Source organism: Megascapheus bottae, chromosome 10 (genome assembly GCF_031878675.1).
Source record: "Megascapheus bottae isolate mThoBot1 chromosome 10, mThoBot2.hap1, whole genome shotgun sequence".
Taxonomy (NCBI): Eukaryota; Metazoa; Chordata; class Mammalia; order Rodentia; family Geomyidae; genus Megascapheus; species Megascapheus bottae.
In genome coordinates, this window is record NC_143518.1 from 2,933,434 (window position 1) to 2,954,917 (window position 21,484).

A 21,484-nucleotide genomic window follows, 5' to 3' on the forward strand; every position below is an offset into this window, starting at 1 on the left:
CCATACTGCTTTCCATAGTGGTTGAACGAGTTTGCACTCCCACCAACAGTGTAGTAGTGATCCCTCCTGGCCACATCCCCTCCAGCATCTGTTATTAGATTTCTTGATCCTGGCCATTCTAACTAGAGTGAGGTGGAATCTTAAAGTTGTTTTGATTTGCATTTCTTTTATGGCCAGAGATGTCGAGCATTTGTTCATGTGTCTTTAGGACATTCAGTACGCTATTTTTTAAATTAGTTTAACATGCTCAATTCAGTTTAGTAATTTTTTTCCATGATAGAAAATTTGGATTTGGCAGTTTTTCTGCAAGTTATAAGGTCTAGAAATTGATCTGTTAAGATAATTTGTGGTAGAGAAACAGTATATGTAAGATTAGAGAAATTTGTGATTTGTGCACCTATGGAATTCATTTTTGTTGTTGTTGTTTTTGGGACTTGAACTCTGGGCCTGGATGCTGTCTCTGAGGTCTTCAGCTCAAAGCAACTGACCTACTCCTTGAGCCCTTGGAGATAAGAATCTCACAGGCTTTAGTTCCCCTGGCTGGCTTTGAACAGCGATCCTCAGATTTCAGCCTCCTCAGTAGCTAGGATTATAGTTTGAGTCACTGTGCCTGCCCGGCTCTGTGGGATTCTTTTTTTTTTTTTTTTTTTAAATCATTTTAGTTCACCAAAACTTCATAATATGAGCAGCCTTTGCTAAAGATTACTTTTCTTTTCCAAGGACTGCAACTTCTTATCAATAATTTGCTAAACTAAATGTCCTAAAACTTTTTTCTTCTTCTTTTGGTACCTATCCTGCAGCTTGAATTTAGGACCTCTGTACTGGCCCTGAGCTTTTTTGCTCATGGCTAGTACTCTACCTCTTGAGCTATAAATCCACTTCTGATTGTTTTGGTGGTTATATTGCAGGAAAGAGTCTCATCTACTTTTCTACCAGGGCTGGCTTTGAATTGCAGTCCTCAGATGTCAGCCTCCTGAATAGCTAGTATTACAGGTGTGAGCCACTGCTGCCCAGCATAAAAACCACATTTTAACAGTGACTTTTTTTTCTTTCACAAAAGCCTGTTCTGAAATATCTTTATTTTATGTATTTATGGGCTTCACTAGAGTAATGACACATGTTTAACTATAGTTACTGTCCCACAGTTCCCATCCCATCTTTCAGGAAGTATATATTCAGACTTCCACCAGTTTTGTCAAAAATTCCAATATTTTCTCAATTCCAAAATTTGTTTGATGGGAAGAAATTTGGAAGAGAACCAACCTATGGATCTGCATTAATTTGTGTCTACTTTTGAGTAGAAACTACTAGGTTAAAAACTACTTGTCATCTTGCTTCTCTGATGTAGTTTCAGTAATATGCTAATGATTTTTTTTGCTTCTAAACATAGCAATAGGCATTTTATTTATTTTGTTCTTTTAACTGTTTCTTAAAGTTTTTCTGCTTAAGTTATTATAGTTATTATCACTGTATATTTGGGCCCCCTCTGTGTCCCAGAAGCATGGTGTAATTAAGAAGTATAAGGTGGAAAATGTTTCAAGTGACTTTGAATAGCCATATTCTTCATTAAATGCCTTCTTTAGTCATTGTGATTACATAATTTTACTTTGAATTATCATAACTCCATGCCTAGAGTACTTGTAGGCAATCTTCTTATATATATATTATATATATATATATAATTTTAGGGGGGGGTCCAACCTTGAGGCTTGAATTCAGAACTTGAGTGAAGTTCTTGAGCTGTTTTGCTCAAGGGTAGCTCTCAATCTCTTGTGCCACGGCTCCATTTCTGGCTTTTTTCAGTAGTTTATTGAGCTATTGAGCTATTTTTGTGATCTCAGATCTCAGCCCTCTGACTTTTCTGCCTGGACTGGCTTTGAACCATGATCCTCAGATCTCAGTCTTCTGAGTAGCTATGATTACAGGTATAAGACACCCTTACCTTGTTAGCTTTCTTTTTTCTTTTTCTTTTTTTTTTAAGTAACAGAAGCGAGGGCGTAGTTATAATGCATCTATTTTAGTTTCTTTGAACTTCCTCAATTTGTTTTTAAAAGTTCATCAAAAAATCTTTATACTTTGATGTTCCTGACCCTACTTCAGTGCCTAATCTTTATCTCTTTTTTTTTCTCTTTCCTTCCTCAAAACAGTGTCCCTCAAGAAGAAAACCTTTTAATATTAGCATTCTGAGTCTGAATTTATATACTGGACTTTGTTGTATTGAAGTCTATATTCATTTCTTTCTTCTGTTGAGTACAATAGTGTATAACTAAACCCTTGCATGTTTATCTATTCAGCTGTTGAAGCACTTGTTTCCAGTTTGTGGTGTTAATGAATAAAGCTAGCACAAACATTTTTGTTCAGGCTTTTTGTGACTGTCAGTTTTAATTTCTCTTGGGTAAATTCCTTGAATTTAGATTATTGGCTCATATGAAAAGTATGATTAGCTTGATAAGAAATTGCCAAATTCTTTCTTAAAACTGCAATATAGAAGAGTTCTAGTAATAAGCAGTTCCTAAATTGAAAATGACTATATTGAAGTACTTTAGTTTGTTTGATTGAATACCAGCAATATCATGGCAATAGCGTAATTGTGAATATGATATTTTCATTGTCATGGAACTGTCAGGGAATGATTTAGGGGAGCCCATTTTTCAGTGAGTATATTCTCTAGTATGCTGTGGAACTGTTCGTTTGATCAAGTATTATAGCTATGATCTCCATAAAAAAACTAGGTTTTGAATCCTGGTGCTCTGATTGAAGTATTTTTTTTCCATCATACTGATGGAAGTTTAAGGTACCTTTGGATCAGTAACTCTGTCTCTGATTTAAGGTAGTCACCCTTTTGGGAAAGAGTGTTTTGGTTTGGGCAGAAAGAAATCTTAGGAGAGTTTTCCTTTCTCATTACTTTTATGTGTTCCTCTATATGGTCATTCTAGAATTTTGTAGTTAACTTGATTGCTTATAATTGATAAGCATTTCTGTGTCTAATCTGTGATGAGCTGATAATGTGTGAGTGTGCATACATATATCCTCTTGAAAAACAGGGACTATAACTTTGTCATGAGAATTGTGTGATGTAGTCACTGACTTTGCTGTAATGTATTTTCACATTTATCTAGCATTATAAGGAATAATCTGTTAACGAAATTAAAAGGCTAGAAGCAAAAGTACACCTTATATCTAAAGGTATTTTTATTTATTTTTTTTATTTTTTGCCAGTCCTGGGCATGGGCTCAGGGCCTGAGCACTGTCCTTGGACTTTCTCAAGGCTTAGCACTCTACCACTTGAGCCTCAGCACCACCTCCAGCTTTTTTTCAATGTATGTGGTACCGAGGAATCGAACCCGGGTCTTTGTGCATGCTAGGCAAGCACTCTAGGCCAAACTCCCGGCCCGTATCTAAAGGCATTTTTATTTCAAATTTTTTTTTTGTGCCAGTCCTTCAGCTTGAACTCATGGTGTAGGCACTACCTGAGCGTTTTTGCTCAAGAGTAGCACCCTACTACTTGAGTTAAGCTTGGCTATAGCTTTACTTCCAGCAAATTGAAGATGAGTCTCACATACTTTCTTGCCCTGGCTGGCCTTCAACTGTGATTCTCAGATCTCAGCTTCCTAAGTAGCTAGGATTACAAGTATGCCCAGCTATTTTAGATTATTTAACTAGCAGATTTTATAAGTTAATTTCCTCAGTATTTTCTGGCCCGTTCTCCTAGTGATATGTAGTGTTCTCATGCTAAACATTAATTTTAAAGTGTGCTATTGGGGCCGGGAGTTTCGCCTAGTGGTAAAGTGCTTGCCTAGCATGCATGAAGACCTGGGTTCCATTCCTCAGCACCACATACACAGAGAAGTGGGAAGTGGTGCTGTGGCTCAAATGATAGAGCTCTAGTCTTGAGGAAAAAGCCCAAGGACAAGTGCTCAAGCCCTGAGTTCAAGTACCAGGACTGGAAAAAAAAAATAAAGTGTGCTATAAGAAGAGATACCTATAAATTCATTGATAAGTTTTAGAGTTTTTCTTCTCTGTCGTATTTTTATATTTGTTTTCCTTTTTAAAATCTTCTGCCTAGGATGGCTTCGAACCGAGATAGTCTCGGATCTCAACTTCCTGATTAGGTATGAGCCAATGGTGCTTGGCTACACTTTAAAATTAGCTGATTCTGGTGCCAGGAGTGTGGCCCGGTGGTAGAGCTCTTGCCTAATATGCATGAATCCCTGGATTTGATACCTTGGTACCACATACACACAAAAAAGTCTACCACCCTACCCTTGAGCCAAGTCCCACTTGTTTTCTAGAGGTTAATTGGAGATAAGGTCTCAGGTCCTTTTTTGTCTGGGCAGAATTTGAACCTTGATCCTTGGATGTCAGCCTCCTGAATAGCTAGGTTTACAGGTATGAGCCACTGCTCACCATCTCAGCTTTTCAACTATTTCGTCTTACAGATATACTACATTGCACCTGTCATTTTTAAAGGGGTGAGTGGCGAGGGATGGTGTGTGTGTTCCTCACTTTTAATGAGACAATTATCCTCATCAGAATTAATTCTTTTTTTCCTTTTTTTCTCATATATTTTTTATTGTAATTAATAGAAGGGTTACATGATATTTGCCAGATAGATGATGCATTAATTCCCATACATTGATACTCTTTTACATGTTTTGGTCCCCATTTCCCTCCCCCCACCCCAACCCCTCATCTTGTTTTCCCCCGTTCCTTATTCAATTTCAAATAACCAAATACAAATATATCCGATATATCAGGTAACAAAGTGAGATACTGTAACAATATGAGATAACCAAGGGACAGCAAAAGAGATGAGAGATAACATAGTACCTTAAGAACAACAATTATTCATTATATGGCTTATGAATTAATTCTTATTGAATATTCTGTATTTGAATATTTGCTGGTTGCTAAAACTTTTGTAACCTAAACCATCAATTCTCCTGGTCTTGACTCAGTCATAGACATGAGTGTATGCAATGTTGAATCACTCAATGTGTATTCCCAGCTAAGAAATGATTTTGACTTATAGTTTTGCTTTTCATAGGGTATTTTAGCCCTTCTTTCTTTTCTTTTCCCTCCCTCAGTGGCCTGGAAGCTTAGTTCTAGAGTACTGGACAGTAGTAGTCTTGAGTACCAAAAAAAAGGCTGTGATGTGCCCTATGGAGAAAATTTAGGTATCAAGTAAGCAGAGGTATAATGCTTTTTTAATGAGTTTTTAAACCAAAGCATATGGATATGTGAAGCAAGGTTGTATATGGATGTGTTGATGAAAATCCTATGACTAAAGAGGTTGGTAGTAGGTATTTTTCCTAGGAGCAGTGATTCAATTCTGTGTCTGATTTTTCCTGAGGAATAGAAGCAAGTAATTTTTAATATCAAAAGTGTACTTGAAAATTTGTAGGCCGTAGAAGTAGATAAATAATTAAGTGGCCTGATGAAACTCTTTTTTGGGACAAGCTCATTACTATATTTCTAGTACCTAGATCTGTGCTAGTATGTGGCAACTATTTTTGAATGGAAGTAAAGTCCCAAGGTTACTTTCTTTGATCTCTCACAGGTATCATTGCTGTAATTGGGGGTTGCAATCAAGCTTATGATTAAAGATATTGACTTGCTCATATATGGTGGATATTTCAGCAGTACAGAATTGCATGACCTCTGCTTGATATTTTATTCCTGTCACTCTTAAAGGAGTGATAGAGAAAAAGTATTCGTAACAAAGGCTTAGGATGCTGGCTTTATTTAAAATGAGACAGAAATCTAGAGGGTAGAGGAAGGCCAAGATTTTCAAATGGCAGATTTTCATTTTTTTGGTGACAACTCACTGTTGTGAAAACTAATTTAATCCATTCTAAGGGCATGGCCTGATTGAACTACTAATGTCAGACTAGGATTTACTTCTTAAAGATCTCCATACCACTTAACATCACACTGAAGGTCAAGCACTCAGTTGCTGGAGAACTGTCTGGATAAGTAACTTGACTAGAATTAAAACAATATTTATCCTTGCTGAAGAAATTGAGCTTTTAATACTTTCACATTTATAATTGTCTTTTTCTTCGCCATGTTGAATACCCTTGTCATATTGTAACCTTAACTATAAAAATACATTTTTACTGCAACCTATATAAAAATTGCATTTTACCTTTATTAATATGTGAATTCCATTTTTCTTTTCTGCTGTGTACTATGTTAGCTAAGGAATGGCTACATGAGGCCCATTAAATTGGCTTAATGTTCCTGTAATGGATCCCACCTCATGGTTTGGCAAACACTGATAGAGATAGATGGCTATGTTTAAAAACTGGATAGTCCTGGATCTTGGGATGTCACTGAAATAAAGTTCAAAGTAGAAGTATTATGAGATGATAGTGACTGAAACTTTCTGAGACAAAAATTTTTGTGGCATATAATTAGAGAAATTTACAGTTATTGATTTAGCTTTTAAGTATTTATTCTCTTCTTAGACAACCACAGTTGAGCAGAAGCCAGTAACTGGGACACTTGCTGCTAACAGAAGCATGTGATGTAGTAGTGACTAGCCATCTCATCATAAATATCCTTACTCATTTAGATTTCAGAGAAGCCTGAACATGTGTATTAAAATATAACTTCTGCAGAGCCTGAATAAAGCATTTGAAACACTGAACGAGCCAAGCCATTTTTTGCACTAAATATGGGCCTGTTAACTTGAATTAACAAAAACAAGAGGGAATCAACACTGTGCGTGCCAAGTAATATTTGCATACAGAGTTGGATTTTTAAAACTTTATTGCAATTTTATACTTGGAAAGAATGCAAGTGAAAAGTTACATGAAAATTTATAGATACTTTTAATGCTTAACGTTCCAGGTATATGGAACAACTTTGTATGCATTCCTGCTGTGTTTTGGAAGGAAGTGAAATATTAACCATTAAAATACTTTTAGAACTACTTACTTGTGCTTAGTTGAAAATTTCACTTAGGTCCTGGTATTTTCTTGTGAAAACATGTAGTGATACATTGTTAGACTGCTTTCTCTGTTTTCTTTAGTTGCAACCCTCAGGAGATCAAATAGCCCTGAAAGGCCCTATATTATTGGACCTTACAGATTAGAAAAACTGATTTTCTGTTCTAAAGATTTAGTGAGGGCCGGGAGTTTGGCCGAGTGGTTAAAGTGCTTGCCTAGCATGCATGAAGACCCGGGTTCGATTCCTCGGTACCACATACATAGAAAAAAGCCAGAAGTGGTGCTGAGGCTCAAGTGGTAGAGCTCTAGCCTTGAGAAAGTCCAAGGACAGTGCTCAGGCCCTGAGCTCAAGCCCAGGACTGGCAAAAAAAAAAAAAAAGATTTAGTGATCATCAACTTAGAAATATACCTGTGGCCTACATTTGTTCTTTTTTTTGACAATTTATTTTTTTATTGTAATTAATAAAAGGATTACATGATATTTGCCAGGTAGAAGGTACATTAATTCACATATATTGATACCCTTTCACATGTCTTGGTCCCCATTACCTCCAACTCCCCCCCCCCCCCCCCCCCCCCCCCCGTCTTGGCCTACATTTGTTCTTATTTAGTCAGATTATATGTGACTAGATTTAGGAATTTAGGAACTCTTTATCTTTATTGAATGTTGCTATATCAAAATTGAAATTGTGTGAGAGCAAAGTGAATGGTTATTTCTTGTGAATATTCAAAAGCACCATTTTTTGTGATTTCTCTGTTTATAATTAATTTATTACTATTTGCATAATTATATAGTTTATTTTTAATAGTAGAAGGTCTAAGGTTTTAAAGTCTTATAAACGTTAATATCCTCAGGAAATATAAATAATTATTAAATTGTACTATGGAAAATTATAAGCAGGTATGTATCTGTGAAATGCATCTCTAGTTATTTCTATAAGTGTCTAATTTCTATATCTATATTTTCAGGTACTTTCTTTGTAACTTTTGAATTTAAAGTTTCTGTGCTAAAGCCAGGTACTGTTGGCTTACCACCTACATTATAGCTACTCAGTAGGCTAAGAACTAAAGATTGTAGTTTGAAGCCAGCCCAAGCAGTGAAGTCCATGAAACCCTTTTCTCTAACCATCACAAAGCTGGAAGTGGAGGTGTGACACCTGGCTCAACCAGCCTTGACTGAAGAAGCCAACAGAGATTGAGGCTCCAGAATCATCATAAAGCAAGCAATTTTAGTTTTTGTAGTGTTAGGTGCATCTGTAGGTATAGTGTTAGGGTTTGTCAATGGTCTTTTCAACAAGTAGTAGATATAAATGAGAACTTGGAATCTTGTAGCTAATCACACTTCTGATTTTTTTGTTTGACTTCTGATTTTTTGTTTGTAGAAATACATTTTTTTGAATGAGTATTGCACTCCATAGTATATGAAACCATAGTTTGATTTCTAACATTTTACCCCTCATTTCCATACTTAAATATTTTCTCAAGCTTTTTGTATTGTACTTATTTTAGGTGGTCTAGTATTTTTTTATTGATCTCAACAAGGTTAGATTTTAAATAAATAAAATACAGATGGGGCATAGATTTTAGAATTGTTTCTAATATATATGTACGTGTGCACATATGTTTGTATTCTATATGTGTATACATAAACATGTGCATATATGTACATGTATGTATATACCTATGTACACATCATATATAGTACATATATACACATACATTTACATATAGACATGTATATATACAAATGTGTACATATTTATGTGGTTAGTTTTGGAGTACAGAGCATTGAACGTAGTGCTTTACCAAAGAGATCTATCCCCTCCCTGTTTCTTAGGATGCATATGGGAAACAATCTAGCGTGAAAGTAACAGTATACTGGTTATACGTGTTTCTGAATACTATGACATGGAAAGACTATGGATTTTAGGTTAAGAACTTTCTGTTTATATTTATATTTACTATTGGATTCTATTTTTTTTTATCCAAACAGAGCATACCTATACACTGAAATTTTCAGTAGATACATCTGCTTTCAATTATTTCTCTTAAATGCTCAGATGTTCATTTTCATAGTTCCATATAACTGACTTTTCTTTTTGGTACTGTCACATTTTTGTAGTCTTTCAGTTATATGCTAAGAATTATGGAATATTTATTTCTTTATTTGTTTTTGTCGTGGGTTTTGAACTCTGGGTCTGAGTTCTTCACTTCAAGGCTAGTGCTCCACTACTTGAGCCACAGCGCCCCTTCTGTTTTTCTGGTGACTAATTGGAGATAAGAATCTCACAGACTTTCATGCCTGGGCGGGCTTTGAACTGAGATCCTCAGATCTCAGCCTCCTGAGTAGCTAGGAGTACAGTCGTGAGCCACCAGCACCTGGCTAGAATTATGGAATGTTTAGATCACATATTCTTATTTGCTTTTTTAACTAATTTTTTTGTCAGTCCTGGGGCCTGGGTACTGTCCTTAGATACTCTTTGCCCAAGGCTAGCACTCTGCCACTTGAGCCACAGTACCACTTCCAGCTTTTTCTGTGTATATGGTTCCAGGGAATCGAACTCAGGACTTCATGCATGCTTGGGGAGCACACTACCACTAGGCCACACTCTCGACCCCTCCTTTCTAAACAAAATGTTTGGTTCGGTTTTCTCATTCTTTTCGTTTGTTAACTTTAATGTTATTTTGTCTCTATTTCTCCTTCGAATCAATTTTTATATTATCTGTTAGCTTTATACTAGCAGATAAGGTCTATGCAGACATGTGTATCCTTGTACTTCCTTTTACTTTGTCTGTGCCCCACTAATAGCCAAACAAACTGCATAATGGTATACTTTTTCTTTTTTTCTTCTTGTGCTTGTCCTAAGGCCTAGGGCCTAGGTTCTGTTCATGAAAATTTTGCTCAAGTCTAGGACTCTACCACTTGAGTTACAACTTCACTTGTGGCTGTTCTGATGGTTTGTGGTTAATTTGAGGTAAGAAATCTCTTGGATTTTCCTTTGTGGGGTGACTGAAGCACTTAGCAGATTTCAGCCTTCTGAGTAGTTAGCAATGCAGATATGAGCTACCAATGTCCAGCTGTACTATACTTTTAACGTTGTTAATGTAGGTACCATTTACATTCTTTGCTGTTAGCTTTTTCTTGCATTATTTTGGTTTAATTTCTCCAAGTTGAAAATCATTTTATCTATGCTTACAATATTGTAGTAGCTAGAAGTATGCTAGTGATACTTTCTTCCATGCCGAGCATTTGAAGTATCTTTAGTTCAGCTGAACGGTTTTTGGTGATTTCTAACTCTTACTTTTCTCTGTCCTGCCTGTTAACATCTATGATTAGATATTTGGGAGTTGGAGGTGTTGGATTGTTTCTAGTTTCTTTTTTTTCATATAGTTTTTATTGTAAAGGGTTACATTATATTTACCAGATAGAAGGTTCTCAGAGCCTCATACTTCCTTGACTGGTTTTCCACTGAGCCATTCCTTTGTGTATAGCTTCCCTTTCCAATTGGGAATGCCTGAACTGTAGTCCCCTATTTTAGGTTTTTTGTTGTTGCTGGGATTTCTGACTGGTGCCCGCCTGCCCCCCCCCTCTCTTTCCCTCCCTCCCCCTTCCCTCCCTCCCTCCTCTTTCTTCCTCTGCCTGCCCCCCCCCCTCTGTTGGTCATGGGATTTGAACTCTGGGCCTGGGCATTGTCCCTGAACTCTTTTTTTTTTTTTGGCCCCCTTCTCTCTCTCTTTCTGGCCCCGCTCGCTCCGGCCCCGCTGGCTCTGGCTTGGCTCGCTCCGGCCACCACTCGGTTGGGCTCCGCTTGCTCGCGCTTGTTGCAGTCTCGTCTCTGTCACTTCCGGCTTGGTTGTGCATGTGGGATACCGAGGAATCGAACCCGGGTCCTTGTGCATGCTAGGCAAGCACTTTAACCGCTAGGCCAAACTCCCGGGCCCTGTCCCTGAACTCTTCAGCTCAAGGTTACCTACCACACCCTACCCCTTTGAGCCACAGCGCCACTGTCTAGCTTTTCTTGATAGAGGTAGAGAGGGAGTCTCCTTGACCTGTGTGAGCTGGCCTAGAGCTACAACCCTTTCAACATCAGCCTCCCAAGTAGATTGGGATGATAGGCGCATGCTACTTTGCCCAGGGTTTTACTGGCTGACATTGTGTCTTGCAAACTTTTGCCCAGGGTGGTTTTGAACTGTGGTTTTTCTGATCTCGGCTTCCAAAGTAGTTAGGATTTCAGGTATGAGTTCAATGGCATCTGGCTCCTATTTCTCTTTAAAAATTATTTTATATTTCTGCATTATATATTAAGATTGTTCTCCCCACTTGTCTTTGACTATTCCATTTACGGTAGTAGCATTTTTCATATTTTGCATATATATTATTCTTCTCAAAGTCCCTGAAGAGCTAATTGTTTGGACTTTCATTGTTTCTAAAGATCTTTTCTGTTGTTTGGATGATCTACTTTACCAGAGTTAATTTTGTTTTTGTATGTGAGTGCAGTTTCTTCCATATTTTTCAGTTTTTTTCACACATGTAGTGATACTTAATTGTTGATTCATATTCCTGAATGGTTAGATTAATGTTTCTGGGTAAATAATTTCTTGGGTTTCCTTTGTTATTTTATTTGCTTAGCTGTCGTCATCACCTTCTTCTTCTTCTTCTTCTTCTTCTTCTTCTTCTTCTTCTTCTTCTTCTTCTTCCTTCCTCCTTCCTCCTTCCTCCTTCCTCCTTCCTCCTTCCTCCTTCCTCCTTCTTTCTTCTTTCTTCTTCTTTTGCTAGTCCTGTGCTTGGGCTCAGGGCCTGAGCACTGTTCTTGGACTTTCTCAAGGCTAACACTCTACCACTTGAGCCTCAGCACCACTTCTGACTTTTTTACTATGTATGTGGTACAGAGGAATCGAACCTGGGTCTTTGTGCATGCTAGGCAAGCACTCTACCACTAGGCCAAACTCCTGGCCTTAGCTGTCTTTTTCTTCATAAAGCTTTTGGAGTCTTAGAAGCATTTAGAGAAAAACTAACTAACTTATTTATATATGTCTGAGGTTTCAGGCAATGTAGTAGGTTCAGCAATCCTTACAATGATTTGCAACAAGTGTACTTATCAGACATGATATTCAATTATAATACGCCCAGTGTAAGAATACTTATAAAGATGTCCTAGTTTAATGCTCCCATTTTATAATTATGAAGATAAATTTTGGCAGATTGTTCTGTCCGAGTTTCCCAATTAGTTAGTATTTGAATTGGCACTTAGAAGACTTCTCTTATCTACTCTTGTGCCCTTTCTATTACAAAGGCATAGAGCTATCAAAGAGGTCTAGAAGCAGATAACAAAGATTCCAACCTGGACAGGGTACAAAATTTGAGGCTTAGTTTTGAGAAGAGGTTTTGCAATAAAACCTTGTATAAAATTCATTCTCAGGCCCGGGGGTTTGGCCACGAAGATTTGGGTTCGATTCCTCTGTACCACATACATAGAAAAAGCTGAAAGTGGTGCTGTGGCTTAAGTGGTAGAGCTCTAGCCTTGAGAAAGCTCAGGCCCTGAGTTCAAGCCCCAGAACTGGAAACAAAACAAAACAAAACCCAATCACTTTAGAGTTTCTGCTAGAGACTCTTCTTGAGGTCTTAATGATGTCAGCACCCATGCTGGATAAGCCCACATGCAAGAACTGTAGGCAATCCTCGAAACTGAGGGTTGCCTGTATCTGACAGTCAGCTGACTTTCACACAGATTTTACACAGTGGGAGTTTTACATGGGCATTCTGCCCGCAGTTTGAAGAAGATTGAAAGAGGATTTTTCTCACTTGTGTTCTTAGATGAGAATGTGACCAACACAATACACCTATAGTACAAACCTGAGCAGATAACTCAGCTAAGCTGTACTCAGTTTTTCAGTGTACAGAATCGTAATAAAATAAATCTGTTGGTTAAACTCCTTCCCCTTTTCCTCCTTTCTTTTTGTGGTTATATGGAGGTAAGGTTTTCATGGACTTCACTTCCTTGGAATCTCAATCCTCCCATTTCAGCCTCTTCTATTTCAGCCTGTCCTGAGCAGCTAGAATTACAGCCCAGCACGTGGGGATCGCTTATGTAAACCAGACAGCCTACAAATGTTTCTGTGCACAATTACATGCATACAAGGTATTATAGAAAAGGGAATGTGTATACCATACTCAAATATACTTACTTTTTAGAGAAGTTACCTATGAGTAATCTTAGGGAAAGCTTGTGGGCATCCTAAATTGATTCTTACTTTACCTGGACTGTTTAAATTTTTTTTCTGTATAGAATGTGTTTTTCGATGCTTCAGTTATAGATTAAAAAAGCTGTTTATTAAAATACCAAAATTTGTGAAAAATTCCCCCTTTGGAATAGAAAAATAGAGGACTTAAAAAAGAAACAGACACATTCACTGAAAACACTGTTATTTTAAATGAGTTTATAGTCAAGGTATGGTGGGAAAAAATAGATTTTGAGATCAAATTCTCAGTTTTGTGTGAGACTGGTTATTAAACAATCCCATTTTGCCCGTTGCTGGTGATTTACACTTGTAATCTAAGGCTGAGATCTAAGGATTGTGGCTTGAAGCCTGCCTTGGCAGGAAACTTTTTGCCCCCCTGAGTCTCTTTTACCTTCAATTAACTGCTAAAAAGTAAATTGGAACTGTGACTCAAGTGGTGGAGCGCTAGCCTTGAGCAGAAACGCTCTGGAATAGCACTTAGACGCTGTGTTCAAGCCCCAAGACTGGTACAATTTTTGTTTTTCTTTTATGATTGGTGTTTCTTCATTTTCTGAGAAACTTTTGCTTATGTAAGATCATTTAGGGATTCTCTTTTTGTGATTTGAATATTATATTCAGATTTGTGACCCATTTCAAATCATTAATCATATGTATGGCTTACATGAAAATTCTCTTACACAGAGAATGGTTATGGTTATTCTGTCATTGTTAAATTCTTTCTTATCATTACTGAACTGATGCTTTTGTTGGATTCTATGTATAGAACTATTTCTGATCACTGTTTTATTTATCTGTGTGCCAGTTTCTGTGGCAGCTTTGCCTTGTCTTGACTAGTGTAGTTCTCATAACTCTTCACTTTTCTGAGATTGTTAATTCTACATTCTGCTTGCAAAGGCTCTGCAGTCATACTGTTTTGGATTGTGTTGATCCTGTAGATCAATTTGGGGAGTATAGACATTTTAACAACATTTAGTTACCATGTATTTCTTCCTTTTAGATTTCTTAGCAACATTCCGTGTTTTCAGTGTACCTAGCTAGTGTGACGCTTATTTTGTTGAGATTAAAAAGAAATTTTAATGCTATTCTAAGTTTTTTCTTTACATGTGTTTGTTGGTACATTTGGTACAGTTTAACTTGTACATTGACCAGTATTGCTGTAGTTTTAGTAGGTTCATTTTTTTTTCTCCTGACATTTTTCTAAAGTTTTGATAGAAAGTTTTCTGTATATATGATCATGTTATTTGTGAATAAAAACAGGTTTACTTTTTTGTTTCTGGTTTTTATGTCTCTTTTCTGGATGGTTCTTTAATACAATGTTAGATACAAAATCTGATAGTGAATGTTCTTGAGTGTGTCCCCCATTTCCAGTTTTGTGAGGAAAATAATTTATTGTTTTATTATTTACAATCACATTAACTATTTTTCTCTGTTTATTAGTCTTAAGAATTTCTATCTTTCTGGATTAATAAAAGATTTTAAACATTAATGAAAATGTTGAGATCATGAGTTTCTGTTTTATATTTTTGGTGAATTGATTTAAAATGCCAAATTTATGTTTCTAGTGCTTAAATCATGATTTAACTTAAATTTTATGAGAAAAGTTCTATGCTTATGAAAAATACTGGTCTAATTTTCTTTGAACTGTTTTTATCAGGCATTTGTATTAGCATTGTACTGATTTCACAAAGCAAACTGGTTATTCCATATTTCTGAAAGTTTTTTTTATCAAAATATTTTTTCCTAAATAATTGTCTTAATTCAGTAATGAAACATTCTTATGGGAAAGTCTTTATAGTAAATGATTTCTCCTCCCCCCCCCCTCAGTAGTTTTAACTCAAGGTTTTGTATTAACACTTTAACCATGTATTAGCTGGTTTTGCTCTGGTTAGGTTTCAGATAAAATTTACTTTCCACATTGACCAGATTGGACCTCAATCCTTCTATTTATGCTTCCCACTATCTCTAGCAGCTCCATATTATACTTGGGATTTTTATCTTCGGATGCAGTCTTGTAACTTCTGCCTGGGTTGGCCTGGATCAATGATCTGTCTGATCTCAGCTTCTCTCATGCCTGAGATGACAGGCATGCTATTACCCCTGGTTATTGGTTGAGGTGATGTCTTGAAAACCACTGCCTTGACTGGCCTCAGAACATGATCTTATTGCCTTCCAGAGTAGCTTGATCCTTCAAATAACTTAGTTTTAAAAATAGGTACATAACTATTTTATATTGATTTGTCTATTTAAGTTACATATTTAATGGCAATAATAATCTTGTATTGTTTTAATAGAATTTGAAGGCTCTTTTTGATACCTTTAATTTTTGTTATTGGTAGTATATTTAATCATTTTTGCTAGGAGCTCCCAGTTGTATTTATCCTTTTCTTTTCTTTCTTTCTTTTTCTTTCTCTTTTTCTTTTAAAGAACCAGTCTTTAAATCATGGCTTGTAAGATTTAAAAAGAAAAAAAAGAACCAGACTTTTCAGTCATTAAGACTGTATTTTCAGCCAGGTAGTGTGGTTTGTGTGTGTAATCGTAAGTACTGGGGAGACTAATATTGGGAGGATCATGATTCAAGGCCAGCTAAGGCTAAAAGTTTAAGAGAACCCAACCCAATCAGTATGTGGGTGTGACTATGTACAACTGTTGTTCCAGATTCATGGAATAATCAGTAGTATTGTGGTCCTGGTTGTCCCAGGCATAAGTTTGTGGTCCTAGTCCTATTTGACTAATAACTAGAACAAAAACATCTGGTGGCATATTTCCCAAGTATAGGGTTCTGAGGTCAAATCGTCCATACCTATGTTTTCCTATAAGTCCATTGATTTAAAGTATTTCTCTAAATTGCTTCTTGCTTGCTTGTTTTTAGCTTCTTAAATAAAGAAGTTGTAGAACATTGACTAACAATTTTTTTCCTTCAGCATTATCATTTAATAACAGTTTTAATTCCCTCTAAGCATTGCTTTGGCCTGTAAGCTACAAAGTGTAAATATCTTGTTATTATTCTGTTGGAATTGATTTCCATTTCCCATGTGATTGCTTTTTCAATTCATGAATTACTTAAAAGTTTGTTTCATTTTCAAACATTTGGAATTTTCTAATTATCATGGTTACTAATACCTAATTTTGTTTTGATCAAATATGCTCTCATGTTTCATTTATGAGACTTAAATTATATAGGACAGCATTTGTTCTTTCTTGGTAAATACTGAGGGGAGATTTTGTTCCTCAAGGTTGGATATTTTATAATTTTTATAGGTAACACTAAAAAGTTAATTATGCTTTAAGCAGTACTTTATCTTTATAGGAAATGAATACCTTATGTGTTTCCAGTTTCAAGTCCTCTTTATTCTTAAAGTTGTGAATTTCTTTCTGATATAATTTGTTTCAAGTTGAAGAACAAGTTAAGAATTTCTTGTTCAGATATTCTGGTGACTAGTTTCTCAGCTTTTCTTCATCTTTTGATGGCTTTCCTTCCCCTTGTGTTGTTTTTATTTTTCCCTGTTTCTTTGTGATGATGCACATGGAACCAAAAACCGTGTGAATGCTCGACAAGTGCCTGCCACTCAGCTATATTTCCCAGCCCCTCAACTGATTTAAAAAATTTTATTGTATGTAGAAATCTGGGTTGAAAGTCTACTTTCCCTTTTCACTTCTTTGGAAACTTCCTTTTATTTTTCTTAGGGCCTCCATTGTTTTTGTCAAGAACTTGGTTCCTCTTTAATCATGGGTAGTTTTCCCTCTTATTTTCTTTTATGATTGGTAAATTACTTTTGTGGTTTTTAGCAGTTATGTGCCTCAGTTCAATTTTCTAAAGGAGACTACTGAATTTCTTCAATTTGCTGACTTATTTTTTATTTGTTTATTTTTTAATTGTTATTTTTTGTGGGTCATGGAGCCTGAATTGTGCCTGGGCGCTGTCCCTGAGCTCTTCAGCTCAAGGCTACCGCTCTACCCTTGAGCCAAATCCCATTTCCCATTTTCTAGAAGTTAACTGGAGATAAGAGTCTCTGGCTCTTTTGTGCCCAGGCTGTCTGTGAACCTTGATCCTCAGATCTCGGCCTCCTGAGTAGCTATGATTACAGGTGTGAGCGAGCCACGGCGCCAGGCTTGGTTTATTTTTAAGGAAATTTTCAGCCAAGCGTTATTTGTAGTTGTTATCATCAGGAGAGAATGTCTAAGAAATAAAGATTTCATTGAGTTTTACATAAAGAACATAGCAAATAAAACAAGAGGCATCAACTGTAGCATGAGAGTAAAAGGGTACGTATTTAGAGGGAGAGCCAGTTGGAGGGGTATGGAGCCAGTGGGGTATGTGAAATAGAATAATTGAGCTCATTAAAACTTGTTTAAAAGGGAGGTGGAAGGGATAAGAAATATAATAGAGGTGAGTGCCTTTAGTCTAATTATATTACATGTATGCATTGTACAATTGTACTAAAAATTGAGTATTAGGACTAATTACATACTTGGGGAGCTCCTGAAAATTAATTAGATAGTATTACTTATTTCAGTTGTATTTCAGAATTACAAATAAACCCATTATTGATCCTAGCTTTTAAAAATTACTTTATTCTTATTTTTGAAGTCAAAGCTTTTTATTTTTTCTTTTGAGATAAAATTTGGCAATATAGTTTAGACTGGCTTAAATTTAGAATTGGATTGCTTTAGCCACCTGAGATCTGGGATTACAGGTTTGAGCCACCACACTAAGCTCAAAACTTTCTTAACTAAGGAAAAAACCTTGAGTTTACTATGTTTTCTTTAATGTTTTCATCTGTATTTTAAAAAAATGTAATAATTTTTCCACTCGTTAGAGTTGATGCTTTTTAGTGTTATCCATGTGTAATTTCATTTTTTTGTAAAAAGTCAAGCTCAAATGTTATAAGAAAGTTTTTTCTAATGAGATAGCAGGAATTCATTTTATTACCAGTTTTGTATTCCTTTTCCATATATAAATAATAATAAGTAATTGCATAAAGGAAAACTAAAGGAGAATATATATTTGAAAAGACTGAAAATTATTAAGCATATGAGCATGGAGAAGACACTTCCAATAAGGCATTCTGATTTTCCAAATGTTCCACTTTTCTGTTTTAAAACAGAAAAAAAACTTGTTACTTACTGAATCTCTTATTTGAGATGATTTTTAGGTTTAAAGGTTCTAGGTTAGTGAGTGTATACTGTTTTGTGAAACAATGCCTTTTAGCACTATTTTATTAAAAAAAACATAATCCTTGATTTTTTCCTGTCTTTTGTTTTTGTGATTTCTTTAGCATTGAAGTGTATAATAAATGGCAGAAGTCAATTTAAGATTCTGCTGTGGTTAGATTTCAGTGGGTATCAATATATAACAATGATTCATCGTGTAAGTTCATATATGTCATCTAACTTCGTTTTTTCTTGATTTTTCAGTTCCCTATCCATATCAGCTCATATCACAGAGAAGATACATTTGAAGACATGTTTTGCTGAAAAGACAACTGAGAACAGCTTTACGAATGGGATGAACAGGCTCCAGTTCATTGACTACCAACTGAAATTTGAATGTTAAGAAAACCCATCTGGTATAGTTACCTAGGGATGTACTTATTCTCACAGTGCCCTATTTCAGCGTGCTTCTCTTGATTAAAGAATTCAAAGTGGAGTACCGCAAACTTGATATGGATAATAAAAAGAAAGACAAGGACAAATCAGATGATAGAATGGCCCGACCCAGTGGTCGATCCGGACACAGTACTCGAGGAACTGGGTCTTCATCATCTGGAGTTTTAATGGTTGGACCTAACTTTAGAGTTGGAAAAAAAATTGGATGTGGCAATTTTGGAGAATTACGATTAGGTAAGACTATTTTGTTTATTCCATTATAAGAGAAACATGTTTTTGAATGGGAGATATTTTTTAGTGAAAAAATAGTCATTTAATCCATTAATTTTTGTGATAATTCTAAAGAAGATAGATGTTAGGCATTTCTTACATGGTTTTTTATTTATGAGGGATTCCCTAGCATAGGAATGTCTGCTTACTAGAGATTACCAGTTCAATAAATGTTACTGGTAGCATGAGAAAATAAGAAAGCTTGAAAAGGTTTAGAAGGCTGAAAAAATTCTGCCAGTGAGACCTTTTGCACTGTTCTTCAGGTATGATATTTAGGTACCTTTCTCATATTTTAAAGACAATTAGTAACTTTTAAACCATATATATGACTTCAAGTCAGTATACTGAAATCACACAAAATTAACGAAATTTATATTGTTATAACCTTCAATTTAAGACAGATTCAGGAACAAAAATCTCAGTCTTTTACCACCTTATATAGCAAAATTGTAGTTGTCTCCTTTGAAGAGGAGCCAGATATGTTAGGGGCTTGAGTGGTAATATTCATGCAGGAGTCAGAATTAATGAACAAGAAAATTTAAAAAAAATTAGCACCACAACTTTTCTTAGGTCCAGCTCTACTGCCGAAAACAAGTCTAATTGAGTTCATCAATTCAAATGTTTATTCTCATTATCTTGTAAAAACAGTAATTTGTAGTGACTCTTTTGTCTCATTAGTTTTTTGTTACTAATGTGCATTAAAGATTTGAATGAAGCAAGCTAATAAAAGATGACATGCATTGTACATAGCTATCTCATGATGTGGCTGGCAAAGTTTTGTATTTAATAGAAACTCAAATATTTCTAAAGGTAAATGTTTTGCATTTTCTTTAAAAGATATTAAATCTGATTGTTTGGAATTTTTAGAGAAACCAGGTACTTTACTTTTTTTTTTTTTTTTGCCAGTCCTGGGCTTGGGCTCAGGGCCTGAGCACTGTCCCTGGATTTTCTCAAGCCTGGGGCTCTACCACTTGAGCCACAGCACCACTTCTGGCTTTTTGCTACATATGTGGTACTGAGGAATCGAACCCAGGTCTTCGTACATGCTAGGCAAGCACTCTACCACTAGGCCAAACTCCTAGCCCGTAATATACTTTTTGTCTAACTTTGGAACTGACCAGCCAGTACTTAACACTGACGGTAAACTAGAGAAAAGTAACTAGAGAAAAATATCTGTATATTTTTTCTAAGCCCAGGACTGGCCAAAAAAAAAAAAAAAAAAAAATCTGTGTAGAAAACATACTTATTTAGCCATTCAGGGTCTCAGGTTTTTCAACTTCATATTGCAGTTATTTCTACTTCCTGATAATTTAGGAAAATAGCACTATATATTTGCCTATATTTTGGTCATTTCTGTATGAAATTGGTTTCACATATTTAACTGTGTACCCACGTGCATATATATATATATATACACATAGACAAACATGTATATATATATACATATATATACGCACATAATACTTTATATGTGTGTGTGTTTGTTTGTATTCATACTAAACAAGTCTGGTGGACTATGTTAACCATCAGGACAGTATTAAAAAACTATATGAAGCTGGCATAGTGGCTCATGCCAGTAATCCTAGCTATTCAGGAGGCCGAGATCTGAGGATCACGGTTCAAAGCCAGCCCAGGCATTAAAGAACGTGAGATTGTTATCTCTACTTAATAACTAGAAAAGGGAAAGTGGGGCTGTAGCTCCAGTGGTAGGGTGGTAGCCTTGAGCTGAAGAGCTCAGGGACAACACTCAGGCTGAGTTCAAGTCCCACGATTGACCAAAAGAAAAAATGTAACTTTACTTAGTAACCTCTAATCTAATCTAAATTATATTATATATACCTGTCTGATATTTATATAAATTTATTTAAATGTAATAGCTATATGTTTTATATGTTTAGAATATATATTTGTAATACATATTTATATATAGTATATATATTGCATATATATATATACATACATACAACTAAATTCATTCTTTCTCATTCAAAGACTTCTAAAGAAAGCATTTTGCTACTTTTGTCAAGGCTCCAAATGATTTCTTTGTTTAGAAGATGCATTATTCTTTCTATAGATGGCTGAACAATTCGTAAGGCTGTGAAAGTTGCTTTGTATTTTTAAAATACTTTCTTTCAAACCATTGTATTTTTTAATTTAAATTTCATTGTAAATGTTATGTAGTTACAGAAGTCATTAGTATGTTTCTTTTTGAACAGTGCTACCCTCTCCCCTTTTCTCCCAGTTTTTCCTTCCATCCCCCCCTCCCCTGCGTGGTATAGTTAATTTCCAACAAGTGTCTAGTGAGTATCACTACTGAGTTGGTTCACCCCTTGTCCCACCTTTTCTTTACTGCCCTCCCCCCCAAAAAATCAGATAAACTAATATTCAACCGCAGGTACAAAAACAAAAGAGAA

General features: G+C 35.7%; 1 protein-coding gene across 8 annotated transcripts in view; it reads left to right on the plus strand.

The window, feature by feature from the left end:
- Csnk1g3 (casein kinase 1 gamma 3) overlaps positions 1-21,484 on the plus strand; it is a 95,917-nt gene that overhangs the window by 13,165 nt on the left and 61,268 nt on the right. For all 8 annotated transcript variants that reach the window (XM_090340085.1, XM_090340087.1, XM_090340089.1 and 5 more), the window contains exon 2: positions 18,609-19,034. In XM_090340085.1, the coding sequence (XP_090196211.1) occupies positions 18,857-19,034 (178 nt within the window). In that variant the 5' untranslated portion in view covers positions 18,609-18,856. The remainder of the gene's footprint in view (positions 1-18,608; positions 19,035-21,484) is intronic.